Source organism: Euprymna scolopes, chromosome 28 (genome assembly GCF_053919585.1).
Source record: "Euprymna scolopes isolate OS-2025 chromosome 28, ASM5391958v1, whole genome shotgun sequence".
Lineage (NCBI taxonomy): Eukaryota > Metazoa > Mollusca > Cephalopoda > Sepiida > Sepiolidae > Euprymna > Euprymna scolopes.
Genome location: NC_136509.1, coordinates 49,572,167 through 49,587,023, shown reverse-complemented (window position 1 = coordinate 49,587,023; position 14,857 = coordinate 49,572,167). Strand labels below are relative to the sequence as shown.

The window sequence follows — 14,857 nt, the reverse complement described above, 5'->3', positions numbered from 1 at the left end:
CAGGTTGCTAGTCTGTGTTATTAACCACTGAGTCACTGTCACCTCAATGTTATTGTTGCTGAGCATCATTCGTACATTTGCATTTGAATCAGATTATTATGAGGGTTTGTTATCTTGGTATCTTTCTAGTTAGAATTCTTTCTATAAAGATGTTGGGTCCTTATGGGAAGGACCATGTAAAGATTACCAATATCCCTAAGTGTTATGCCCATGGAAGGGTCACTAAAGAAAACACGGATACGGAGATGAGTTAGAAAACGTAGAATATGTTGAAACAAAAAACAGCATATACAAAGAGCAACCGTCGTAGTAATCACCGCAAAGATGTTGGACTACGAAAATACACTGACCACCACGAGAGTCATAACTCTCAGTTAATTTATGCAGTTTGGAAGAGTTCATATCTTGTGCATAAGTGAAAGTGTTTCTGTGAAACAAACTTGATTCGAACTTGGCACATCCAGATTGTCAGTCTATATCATAAACCACTTAGCCACCGTCACTTCCTGATCTAGAGACAAGAGGGAGAAAGTAGCAACTCTAGTGTCAGTGTCCCTAATGATGTTGGCTTGAACAGAGCTGAGAGAGAGAAGTTATGAAATACTAAGATTATGATATGAAAAGAAACCAGAAAATTCTAGTTATTTTAGAAGCAACCAGATTTGTGAAACAGAATTTCAAAAACTGGTGAATATACTCGATGAACCAATTGTAAGAGTGAGACAAACTTAAGGCGACAATTAGAATCTTAAAAAGATCTCTTGTTTGTGAAGCGTTTAAAATAGCAGATAAATATCTGCCATCAATCTGATGCTCCATCCACAGTAAAAATGAAAAGATAAAAAAAAAAAAAAGTTGCTTTTTGTTTTTTTTTCAGTCCTAGTCAACAGATGGACGAACGGAGACACATCTTGCATATATAGATAATCAAAGTAAAAATTAAAAGGCAAGAATCATATAGTAAATGGGCACAAATGTCTTCTAAATAGCAACCGATTCTAAAATGTCTTTTATTCCGGTAATTTCTATTGATTGATATTTGCAAAATCTCCAATAAGTAGGTCTTTTAAAAATTGCAGCGATTTTTCTTCTATTGAAACATCCATATGAAAAATTGTACATTTTCTTTTTTTTTTAACCATTTTTCTTCATTCATATACAAGTGTACATTGCTTTTTGTTCATTTTTTTGCCATTTTTCTTCATTCATATACAAGTGTACATTGCTTTTTGTTTATTTTTTTTGCCATTTTTCTTCATATTGATTCTAATAACTTAATTGCTTTCAGTTCTAATTTCTCTCTTTTATTGCTGTAAGGTAAAGAAGACATTGCACAACAGTTCATTGTTGAGTTCTACTCAAAAAGCAAATGGCTGCCTCCATCCGTTCTATATATATAGTGCTAAGAGGCAGATAACTCCCCGGGTAATTCCTGTATCGGTGGCAGATAACTTTTTTTTTTTTCATGACATAATTTTTATTTGACCACAAACTGAATTACCTTGTTCATCTATTTTTTCTGCAGATTACAGATATGTCATGTTTCAATGTTCCAGTCTGAGTTAATAACAGATATACACAAAAGTTCACTTAGTATTTCAGATCTTCTATCTTATAAAAAGAACTTTGTGTGTATATGTGAGTGTGAAACAATTCATTGATCATCATTTAATCCCGGGCAACATCGAGTACCCCTGCTAGTTCTAGCATATGTATATAAAAAAAGAAACATAAATTATGAAAGTTGTGTATTTTGTCATCAAGACATCATGCTACAGCCTCATCCTTTAGAAATTCTAGTTTTTGATAAAAAGTTGTACTTGAGAACAGGTATCAACGTCTAATAGTGAAGATAATTTAATCTTTTTTTCGGTTAAAAAGTTGTACATAAGATATCTTTAAAAAAAATACATATGGTTAGGGGAAGGTTCCTTTGAAATTTTCAGGATGAAACGCAAAAATCTTAGCAGGCCGCTGAGAATAAAAATTCTAACTTTTTCCGAAATTCAAACTCTTAAATGCAACAAAAAATTGGAAATTTAAAGATGGCACTCAAGTCAGGATAGCCTGGTTGTATAATACACTTAAAAATGATATTTTAATTCATGCAGATTTCGTATTTATTATTATAAAGCCAATATTCCATTGATTATTATATATAGTCGTGATTTCAAAAGTTAAAAAAAAATGACTTGGGTGACATCAGCTAAAATCGAAACGAAAACATGCAACTCTCCAACGTTATTCATTACAATCTGAGCTAAGTCTATATGTATATAAAAACTTCAAAAATTAACGTAGTTAAATATATGAATGTATATTTGTGCATGTGTACAAGGTACACAGTTGACTTATATCTGCCATGTTCCAATTAGTAGCTATGCTTTTGGCTAAAAAACAAATTTAATTAGTTCTACAGGTTTGAATACCCTATATAAGTTTCAAGTCTGTAGACCAAAAATTAACAGAGTAGATTGGTGGAGACATTCCACGCATACACAGACAAGATAACTTTCACATATATACCAGCAGGCCACCCAGCATTGCCTGGTTGTAAAATATGCTTAAGTATGATATTTTTAATTCATGCAGATTTCGTATTTATTATTATAGAGACAATTTTCTATGGATTATTATATTGTACCAAATATATAGTCGTGATTTCAAAAGTAAAAAAAAAAAAAATATCAGCTAGATTCAAACCAAAACATATAGCTGTCCGGCCTTATTAGATACCCTTTAAGTCATATCCATACATATATAAAAAGTTAAAAAATAATGTTGCTTAACCTACAAATGTATATTTGTGCAAATGCAGAAGATCACTTTAAGTTGACTTATGCCTGCCCAGTTTCAAGTTTTGAATTTTGACATCTTAGCAGCTATTTTTACTGGCAAAAACCAAACCGAATTTGTTCCACAGGTCCAAATCCCCCATATATCAAATTTCAAGTTTGTAAACCAAAAATTGACAGAGGAGTCTAGTAGAGACTGTTCCTTAGACAAACAAGATCTAATATATATATATATATATATATATATGAGCAAACAGTTAATAAAACATTAAAAAACACTTTGAAAAAGAGTTAAAAACATATTTAATCTGAAAAGGAAACACTTGATAAGTGGATAGTCCTTAATCCGCAGTGTCGAAGAAATACTTTCCTACTCATCAGAGGGTAGGAATTAGCAAAATGCGGGATAACTCAATTAAGGGCATAGAAATATTCCAGATCATAAATCTAGAAGAATGAAAACTGTAAAACCTGTGTCTGAAATTTTGGTAACAAACTACTAGGGGAGAGAAACCTCTTTAATCCTAGCCAACAACTTCTCTAGGATTGACGACTGGAACAAAAATATCTGATTTGCAACACTACAATTTCTTTTGGTCATCTCTGAACGTACATACCATACAAGGGATAATAAGGCAGGTGAAGCTAGGACAGTAGCACTTGACATATTTAAGACCTGTGACAAGTTCTAGCATGAAGGTATTCGCAGGAAAATTAATTTGTATGGTATTACTTGACGAATATTTAATATAATCAAATCTTCCTTTTAGCTAAAATAGGATTGTGGTTGTTCTCGATAGGCGTACACCTAAACAACATCACATTGATGCAGATGTGCTTCAGAGATTGATACTTGGACTTTTATTATTACTGATCTTCAAAAAGGACATGCCTGATTCAATCAAATCTGAACTGGATATATTTGCTGATCACACAACATTATTCTAAATACATGGGTAAATCAAACACACATATACACTCAAATGGCAGTCTATATAGAATGGGGCCATGAGTATTTAATGCTACTAAGACAAGGCTCCTTTACTTACACTTAGTTTGGCTTACCACCGTGTATCAGTTCAGCCAGCACCACCCGTTGAGTTGACTACATCCCAAATTGAGGCCAACCACGCCTGACGATCCGATGCTACTGTAGCCATGAGCGGTTCCAGTGATGTAGACCGTAAAGGTGAGGTCTCAGAATCAGCTTGGCATCTTGTTTCACCGTTTTCATACAGGACTACCACAACACAACTTCTTCTAGTCCTGTAATGGCGCCAGGTCAATGGCTTCATGGACGAAAATTGTCTGGTTGTCAGCGAAGTACATGACAAAATCACCAGACGCACCTCATGAGGATAGACTGGGCAAGCGAGGATGTTTTGCAGCGTGTGTGGACTACATTGGAGAAAGATTGTTGCCAGTGAACCCAGAGGATGCGGTGTAGATACTGATGGTCAAACACCTCAATTGATCAGAGACTCCCATTAACCACGTTTCACAGCATTGAAACTCCTATGAAAAAGCTCTTTTTGTTTAACAACAATAAAAAACTTTTTAACTACAAATAGTATTCTTCCCGAGACTTTAATATTCAAACTTACTAGGCTAAAATAGATTGGAATACATAGAAGATATTGTCAAGCCTGCTGCAAAGAAGGTGGACTCTCTCTATACTGTATACTGAGCTAGTAAACTTATCACACCTCAGGTAGACTTTACAGAATAAAGGATATTGGCAGGTGTGACACACCTGCCAATATCCTTTATTCTGTAAAGTCTACAACCCCTATCCTATCGTCGTAATGTGGCATCCCTGAATGTGCTCTGACGAACTTACTAGATTTATATCCCCTGAACGTAAATAACCTTGACAAACAGTAAAATCCCACCCTCATGTAGAGGTCTTTAGATGCTGAATAATTTTCTACTCTAATGGATTGCTTTTGGAATTCCCTCTCTGATCTATTTCCCCGACTATAGCAATATTTAAATGTAATCTGAACAAATCTCTTGCTGCTCAGCTCCCCATTTAGGATGCACCCTATAAATCTGACCACTGATGACAATATCCCCTTATCTGCCGATGTGACTTAGAAACAGAATTAGTTATAATTTTAATAATTTGCTTCAATTTATAATCTAATGACCAAACACTAAAAATTAAAAAAAAAAAAGAAAAAAACTAAAATGCGAAACAATAATGAAAGGTGAGTAAAGAAGTATTAAAAGAAAACCAAATAAAGAATTACTGGTGCTTCTTTACATCGCCATAAAAAAGTTATTTATTTTTAATAATTTCATTTTGTGCATGGAAACTCCAATAGTCATAAACAAAACACTATTGAAGTAGTTGACTCCCAAAATAGCTCCAAAATTAATCCGATTTTACAAGATGTGAAAATGAAAAGGTTGTGATTGATTTTTTGGTAGTGGCTGCAGTTCCGTGCTAAAATAATAACGTTATTATTTAAAAAGCCATTCTTAACATGGGGAGGGGAGGGTGTTTTGTACCTATTCTGTACTTCAACCTTACAATTGAATAAAAAAAAACATAAAACTTTAAACTTGGAAATACGATTTAAAAAATAGCGCGGATCGGATCACTCAGTGCAGAATTTTTAAAATCGGTGTTAGTGCACTTAGTGATCCGACGGATCACTAAGTGCACTAGCACCGATTTTAAAAATTCTTTTTTTTTTTTATTTGCAAATTTTGATTTGTTTTCTGATTTTCGCAGATTAAATTGTATTTTTGCGGATTCTTTTTGCAAATAATTTTTTTTTCTGCGTATTTCTTTATTTTATTTTGCAAATAAACTAGACAGAAATAATCGACACAATTTGGCAACCATTTTTGGAGTCAACGAATTCAATATAATCCATAAACTTTTATAATTTCGCCACAGTTCGATAACAATCAAGTAGTTTTTATTTTCTTCGACTTGACTTACTAATGTAGTAAATAAAATTACGGTGTACAGTCATGTTGCTTGTGTCTGTATGAAAACTACGGTAGCACAAAACGCTCACTATTAATGACGCTTAGATGAGGAAATAAGGTCCACGAGATACTCGAAAACGTCAAATAATCAGCGATTAGGGGCTGCCGTAGTTTAAACAACATGGCGACATACATAATTCTTTGATCACAGTCAAATTTTAAATCAATCAAACAAATAAATAACGAGTATACTTATTCATTAGTAAAATACACAGAGCTTCTACGAGTTGATACAATTGTTAAAGTAATAACAACGCTAACAATTAAATTATTTAAAAAGAAAAAGATGTGTTTATTTCATGACGGGGTTATTGTACAGAACCAACGAACTTTTCAATTCATTTCTAAGTATAGTACACATGACGATAAAAGCAAGAACAGAAAAACGTGGTAAACGAAAGAAAAGTTGGAGTTTTAATAATTAATTTAGTATTTTAAGCTTGACAATTTTGAATTAAGAAATCAACATAAAATGTATTTAAAATTTAACATAATTTAACAGAAAAATGTAAATGAAAATTTAGATACCATTATCATCATCATCATCTTGAAGAAAACGATGAAGAATTCACTCGTTTTTCTAGTTTAAAACAATATAGTTTACTGCCAAAACAATGACGCTAAATAAGATTATCTATTTTTTAAATTTTATTTTCAACAAGCATCCACTAAATAATAAAAGATAATTCACCCACCGGATCGACTTTATCCCAATTATTATATTTTCCGGTGAAGTCGAGAGTCATGACATGGCCGCAAACCGACGTAAACTTAAAGTAAGCTGGTTCTCCTTGGAACTTTCCACGATATTCATGGACCGAACATGCTCCGTTTGAACCTTTCCGCGTGGTCATACTTCCATTGGAGAGAATTTTGGCCAAGGAAGCGGCCAGTGACGGTTTCTCCGCCACCATTAAAACCGTCCTCATGGCTGCTGGTAGGTGAAAAAAACCTTTTCACTAATTTGTAAATCTTGTTCTCGTCGTAAATGACACCGGTACACTTCGGCATTTTCCGGCAAGGCTCGGAAACATAAACCGAGGTTTTCGGTAATCTTCGTGCAATTTCGTAAATATTGAATCCATCGCGTTTTTACCATTATTTGTTGTTGTTGTATTCTTCTTCTTCTTCTTCTTCTTCTTCTTCTTCTTCTTCTTCTTATTTATTTTTTTACCCCCCCCCCCTCAAGCACAAGATTTAATGGGTATCATAATGGTCAGTGATGGTGAATATTGGATAAGTTAATTTATTTTAGAGGGTGGCTCAGGAAGAACTTGTTCACGTTGAACTTGAAAATGGCCCTGTCAGCTAGGAAGTAGCTCAGCGGTATTGTGTTCCACAAATGAGCAGTTCTAGGAAATAACTCATGCTCATGGAATTTTCGTTTAGTTTTAGGCACAGATAGAGAGTAATGTAAATTGCTGATAGTGGCCTTTGCTAGTTGGGTAGTTGACGTAACTGCCTTCAGGGGGGGGGGCATAGAGTGAAGCTTAGTCGAGCAGCACTTGCCATGAACGATAGAGCAGGGATAGGCTCAGGACGTCTCTTTTATACAAAAGAGGCAGCAGAGAGAAGAAAAGAGCATCGCCCACCAGATTTCAAAGTCGATTTTGTATCCTGTCCAGGTAGGAAATGATGATGTTCCGAGTAACTCCTCCTCAGAATTGGCAGCAGTACTCCATTTTAGAACCCCCAGCTTATCTCACAACCAAAATGAGATTCTAGTTTTTTAGGTGATTATTTGGAAACATCACGAAAAACTTGTCAGCAAAAATACTGTAGAATTTATAGTGGCGAATTAGTTTTGCACATAAATAAATTTATATGTGAAACTGATTACCCCTCTAAATTAGTTTTGCACATAAATAAATTTATATGTGAAACTGATTACCCCTCTAAATTAGTTTTGCACATAAATAAATTTATATGTGAAACTGATTACCCCTCTAAATTAGTTTTGCACATAAATAAATTTATATGTGAAACTGATTACCCCTCTAAATTAGTTTTGCACATAAATAAATTTATATGTGAAACTGATTACCCCTCTAAATTAGTTTTGCACATAAATAAATTTATATGTGAAACTGATTACCCCTCTAAATTAGTTTTGCACATAAATAAATTTATATGTGAAACTGATTACCCCTCTAAATTAGTTTTGCACATAAATAAATTTATATGTGAAACTGATTACCCCTCTAAATTATAAAATATGGGAATCAGTTTCGCATATAAATGTATTTATATTCAAAACTGATTTCCCACTCTGGCAGTCAAAATTCTAAAACATTTTTTCCGACCAAATTTTTCATGGTGTTCACATGTAATCGCCTAAAAAAAATAAAACCATCACCTATTTCCGGGCCATTTTCGTATAGCAATTTAGAGAAGGTAACCTTGGGTGTTTTGGTTAATAGTGAGCATCCAGACTAAAGATTAATAGTAGAGTTAAGGTAGTGTTGTTTTTAAATGGAGAGGCTTGCACTCTGACTTAGGGTTAGTGAAAGAGATTTTCCACCTCTTTCCAAATAAGCCACACAAAATTTATTTCTTTTCTTTAGCATATATATATATACATATATATATATATATATATATATATATTTATATATATATATATATATATATATATATATATATATATATATATATATTAGCGTTGGCACAATTAATTGGAATAAGAATCAGGAATTGAAAAAATCAGAATATTTTGGAGCATCGGAATCGGCATCAGAAAATGTTGTACATATTTTCTGATAACAAAAACGATTCTTTTAATTATCTTTTTTTATTTGATTTTGTTTAAAATAAAATTTTCCACTGCTGATAGTAATAATAAAATATTAAATATTTATTTATTTTAAATTACCAGTAAAATATGGTATAGCTGGAAATGTCTTCTCAATTATTAAATCATTTCTCTTTGATAGGTTCATAAGAGTAGTGGTTGATGGGCAGAAATCAGAAGTTCTTATTATTAATGCTGGAGTCCTTCAGGGGTCCATCCTGGACCTAACTCTCTTCCTGATCTACATTAATGATCTTCCAAATCACATCCTTACATCATTCGTAGACATCTATGCTGATGACACTACTATCTATGGCAGCACATCTAAGACCATAAACGACCAAGTTCTCTCTGATTCTTTCTCCTCTGATCTTGAGTAAGTGGTACAATGGGGAAAGAGGTGGCTTGTTACTTTTAATGCATCTAAAACCAAGCTTTTATCTTTACATCATCAACGCTCTGATCCCCATCTGGCATCAATTGAAATGAATGGCTCTCGTCTTGGGGAGGCTTCATGTTTTGACAAGCTTCTGGGCTTGACCATTACTCCTGACCTTAAATGGAACACATACATTAAATCCGTTGCCAAGGCTGCTGAAAAAATAGTGGGATCCTTCTATCGATCCAGTAGATATCTCACTGCTGATGCAATTCTCTATCTATATAAGAGCCAAGTATGTCCAAGGATGGAGTACTGTTGCCACATCTGGCCAGGAGCTGCTAGAAAGGACTTATACTGCCTTGATAGAGTTCAAAATAGACTTTGTAGCCTTGTGGGGGGGTGTCCTTTTCTCTTCCCTGCAACCTCTTTCTCACAAGAGAGATGTTGCGAGTTTGTCTCTGCTTTATCATTATTTTCATGGCAGTTGCTCGGCTGAGCTCCATTCTATGCCCCCCCCCCTTCGCCAAACTTTCACAAAAAACACCCGTCTAGCAGAAAACACTATCACTAGTTTTCCCCACTCTTTATCTGCGCCTAAACCTAAGCGTAGATTCCATGAGCAAAGCTTCTTTCTTAGAACTGCACGCCTATGGAATTGTCTTCCGTTTTTCTGCTTTCCAGCTGACTACAATATGGTTGTCTTCAAGTCTAACGTAAACAAGTTTTTGATGAGCTGTTCCATATAAGTTAACAAATTTACCGAATCTCCATTACTAACGGTTACTATATTGTCCAATTTCTACTGTACACTCTTTAACCCTTATCCTCGAGTGGCCTCGGCCTTGATAAGTGGTGATGCCTATGTAAAAAAAAAATAAATAAATAAATAAAAGCTATAGATAACTCTCCACAAGTGTATTTTTATGTTTGAGAAAGAATTTGCACATTTAATGTATGTTTTTACAGTAATTGGAAAAAATAACAACTTTATAGTTAAATGTTTAGAGATTTCTAAAGAATTGAAATCAGAATCGGTAATTGTATCGGAATTGGGAAAAATATTGGTATATATTCTGTTTAACTGCTCTTAAATACTGTCTGGTTTGACAATGACTCTGATCATTCATGTTAAATCTATATGCAAATTTGATCCACCACTTTAAATTCTAAAATAATTGTTTGTTTGTCATTTCCTGCCTAGTTTTTCAGAGTATTAACATGTAATCACCTAAAATAGTAGAATCTCATTTTGTTGGGGAAGGGGGGGAGTTGCTGCAAATTATTTAATCATTTTTTTTTTTTTTCTTATTGGTCATTTACATATTTGACATGATACAGGCTTTCAGTCCAATATCAGAGTGAATTATGGTTTTGTATATTCTTAGGAGACCATTCTCCCAGGTATTACTTCCCCCTTTTGAGTGGAGATTTGTTTATTGCCAAGTGCTCCTACTAGAGAATACCTACATATCCAATCACAACAAATTTTGCACCCATATCAAGTGCCTGTTATAAACTATAAACTTGTAGCGACTGCTACATATGGCCAGAACAAATCTTCGATGGGAACATTTTCATAGCAATCACCGTTTTCAACACCCACAAGTATCAGAACACATAAGCACATAATGTTGCGATTTGATCACATGGAACAAAGGAACTATGTTACGTTTCTGCACGTAGTTACCCAGCAAATAGGCTGGAACCTTTGAGAACACCTCTATATAAGGTTTTTACCACCAAAATTCAAACAGTCTAGGATGCACTTCCACAAGAAACCACCACCGTTGCCCATAGACATAAAACAGCATGGCTGAGAATGCCACAAAATCAAATTAGTTTATTCCAGTTTTTCTCTTGTCAGACCCAAGACTGAATGTCAGGATCACTCCGCCATTGGGAGGCGTTAAAATCCCCCGTCTTGAATTTGTGCGCCATGCACATGATGAGAATTAAGATTCTCATCATGGAAAATTACCACATGGAACGAGAATTAATTCTTCTTTTAAACAATGTTATTTCGAACTACTATTTTCTTATGTGATAAACACACGCACGTATTTCACTTACATGCTTTAATGACTGTTTTTCTCTTAGAAAATAACCGCATTAATTTCAAGCCACGTGTGACACTCTGTTCATAAAAATCAGTAATTTTAAACTCCATGCTATTCTCACGAAATCCTCATTTAACTAATCCTGCATAATAAATACTCATTACAAAAATACACTTATGTTGGAACGATTTGAATTAATATTCCTAACATGTAAATAAATGTTATTTCATATTAATACAGGGATTTCGAGTTCTTTGTCAAGTGTCGTTATTTTCCAGAGTTATTTCTCTTTTTTTATTTTATGTGAAGATGTGATCTGGTGACATCTTTCTATTAATCGGCGATCTCATTAAATTTACCTTTAACGGTCCTGCAGACACCCTACTACTTTCGATTTCAAGAGATTCTTGCACCAGCAACCTTGGTCCTAAAAATTGATTGATCCTGATTATGAATTGGTGAACACTGACTCACACCCTTACAAATTAGGGACTCCCGGCTGGAGATACTATGTGGTACCCCCCTCCATACTGTGAGTTCCTACAAACTGAATTACTCTTTTTCTGCTTCCCATTGCAGTAAGATTAAATACAAAATCAGTTTAATGCATGTGTGTGTATGTGTGTAGGTGAAAAAAGGGTGCTGAGGAACTGCTTCCCAAAGTGGGAATTTTATAAGGATACAAAAATAGCTGAAAATGGACCCATGAACAGTCACTGTACGGGTGTCTCAAAGAGAGAAGATAATATTTAAGTGAGTTGTAGACAGAAAAGCAATATCACAAGAACGACAAAGTCTATCCATACAAGAATAGATCAATTTTAATGTGATTAAATGCCTTAAAAATGAGTACAAACCTGTTTTGTGCAGCCTGTAGTATCTGATGGCAGAATAAAGAAAAGAAAAAATGGCTGCTGCTTCTATTTATATGCTGGTGATTTTGTCACCTCATATGCAAATGAGATGCTTCTGGTTTAAAAAATTTCACTTGATTTGGATTTGGATGTTGGAGTAACAAGTTTTGACAGCAGAAAAGTTTTGAGTTTTGGAGTATCTAGTTTTTGATAGTAGTGTGTTGAATTTAACCCGGGAAATTGTTAGTTGGAAGTGCAGCATAGTTAACAATTCATCAGAGTAAGTGTAAAATAATTAACACTCAATTATTTAACCACAAATGAGAACCTGTTAGGACAAGCAAAATAAAGAGTTGATAATGAGTGAAAGTTCAGAATGTCCAAAGAACATTCTAGATGGAGAAATAGTTGTTTCATCGTGGAGTTCATATATTAAATCCATTGCTTTTTCTGATTCTCATTAAGTTAGGTCTCTCTATCACGCTAAACACTTTATCACATCTGACGCTATTCTCTACCCCTACAAATCTACTATCAGATCATGGAGTACTGTTGTGATATTTGAATTGGCGAATCTCTGTCACATCGAAGGGTTCTTGATAAGGTGCAGAAACATATCTGTAACTTGACTGGCTGCCCACTTTCTTCTCTGCAATTTCTCTCTCACAAACATAACGTTGTTAGTGTTCATCTTTTCATGTGTTCTTCAGTGTTGTCTTGTTGTTTTGTATTGAAGGGGATAGCTCATGGTAATTAGAGAAATGAAGTAATTAGTGTCAAAAATAATTATTATTAAAAAAGAATGATGGAACCGAACTCAGTGATCAAATGTTAAAAATGAATACATATTGCTATTTAGATGCGATTCCAGGAATGTAGTAAATTATCCATTATAGTAAAAATAACTATACAACAAGTTAGGTCAGAGTAGGTAGAATGGGACAATGGAAATTAAGGAATGTTTTTGTGTTGCCAGAAACGTGTTGGAAGTAGATACAATATCTACATGAAAAAACATTCACATGCTTGACCATGTTCTGACGTCACAAAGAAATATAGGTTCAATATATGCAGTTAAGTTAGAGTCGAGAAAGTGAGAGCCGAGAGAGTTAGATGTGAGAGAGGGTAGTAAGTAGAAGGAGCCAGAGTTCAGTTAGCCTAAGCCCTTTTTGGAAGTGAGGCATAAAGGGGGAGACAAAATGTAGAAATCTAACGCGGCATCAAATTCTCATCATTCCCCTCCCAGCTGAAAATAAATGTCTTCATATTATCATGTAAGCCTTTGTCTTCATTTGTCATCAACCGCAAGGTAATGTTTTTTTTTTTTGTTTTTTTTTTACATGGGGATCACCACTTATCAAGGCCCAAAGGCCACTCAGGGATAAGGGTTATTGCGTGTACACTAATCAATGAGATAGTATTGTAGTAATCATTAGTATTGGGGGTTTTGATAGAGTGTCTTACTTAAGGGAGCGGTTTGTCAGGAGTTTGTTTATGTTGGACTTGAAAACGTCCAAGTTGTAGTCAGGTGGGAAACAGGCAAGCGGCAGAGAGTTCCACTGGCGTGCAGTTCTAAGAAATAAGCTTTGCTCATGGAATCTACGTTTGGATTTTTATCTTCGTTTCGTATTATGAATTATATATGAAACCCCTTCCAAAGTATCCCCCTCTGCAATAATAATCTCCCCTTCATGTTTAAAGAACGGTTCATTAACACATCTCTCTCTCTCTCTCTCTCTCTCTCTTCACATCTATATCCCTTCTATTATAATTATGAACTCCTCCAAGTAATTGTCTCATCGTCGTTGCTGTGTACTCTGTTACAAATTATGTCTCATCTCCGTTATATGTCATTGCATCCCCGTTCACACTCTGCAATACAACTCTGCTTTATTTGTTTGAGCTGGTTTGACTCAATGTGATCTCTATCTATTTGCTGTTTTAATACCTGATTGTGACACATGTAATTCTTGAAAAGAAGCTACTGGAATAGAAAGCTACATTCCACATACACACCCACTTTATCAAACTCAGGGGCCCATAAATTCATATGCACACATTCTCTCTCTCTCTCTCTCTCTCTCTCTCTCTCTCTCTCTCTCTCTCTCTCTTACTGGCAAAACAGAATTGAGCTAATATACACACACATCTACAGTGTCTATTGAATTTATACACACTGTTATATGCAAATGCACACGGTGCTAATCAAAGCTTCTTTCCAAGAACTGTAGGCTTGTGGAACTTTCTTCCTGCTGTTTTCCTCATACCTATAGCCATGGTCTTTTAAAGACTAAGATCAATAGGCATCTCCTGTCTTTGCACTAATCGTCTTTTGTTTTTATTAGTTCCTTCCATCAAATGGCTTCACACCATGATTGGAGTGATTTCCCCATATATATATATATATATATATATATATATATATATATATATATATATATACTGCTGATTCCCGAAAGGATGAAACACTAGTGCCTATAGGTATTTATTTATTATAGTAAATAATTATGTCAGCCCCTTTAAGAAACTCGTTTCTTATTATTGAGCACTTTCAGTTGAATTAAGTCGGTCAGTTTAGCTCTTATGCATAGATCATCATATAATGATTAGATCACTCTGACTGACATAAAAAACATTTAAAAATAAAATGTTTAATTTCAACGTTATTTCACATGGTTAACGGTAGCCTAATGGATACGGGCCTTGCTAATCAAGCCAGAAATGACTTGTGTCGCCAAGTTCGAATCTATTGACTGGTGTTAATTGTGACCCCCTGCTCTGAAGATTCCTGAAAGGATGAAACACTAGTGTCTGTAGGTATTTAATTATTATAGTAAATAATTATATATTTGTGTGTGTGTATGTGTGTGTGTGTGTGTGTGTGTGTGTGTGTGTGTGTGTGTGTGTGTGTGTGTGTGTGTGTGTTCATTTATTTCTTTGATAATCGCTCAAGGCAAGGCATGAAGCCACTTGAT

At 34.6% G+C, this 14,857-nt stretch overlaps 1 protein-coding gene across 2 annotated transcripts in view; it reads right to left on the bottom strand.

Annotated features, from left to right (window-relative positions):
• Window positions 1-14,857, bottom strand: part of LOC145249601 (DNA topoisomerase 3-beta-1-like) — an 83,221-nt gene that overhangs the window by 46,442 nt on the left and 21,922 nt on the right. The window contains exon 1 of one of the 2 annotated variants that reach the window (XM_080111309.1): window positions 6,494-6,804. The exons of the other annotated variant lie outside the window; for it this stretch is intronic. Coding sequence (XP_079967435.1) covers window positions 6,494-6,727 — 234 coding nt within the window. The 5' untranslated portion in view covers window positions 6,728-6,804. Of the gene's footprint in view, window positions 1-6,493; window positions 6,805-14,857 lie in introns of those variants that run through there. 2 annotated transcript variants of the gene reach the window in all.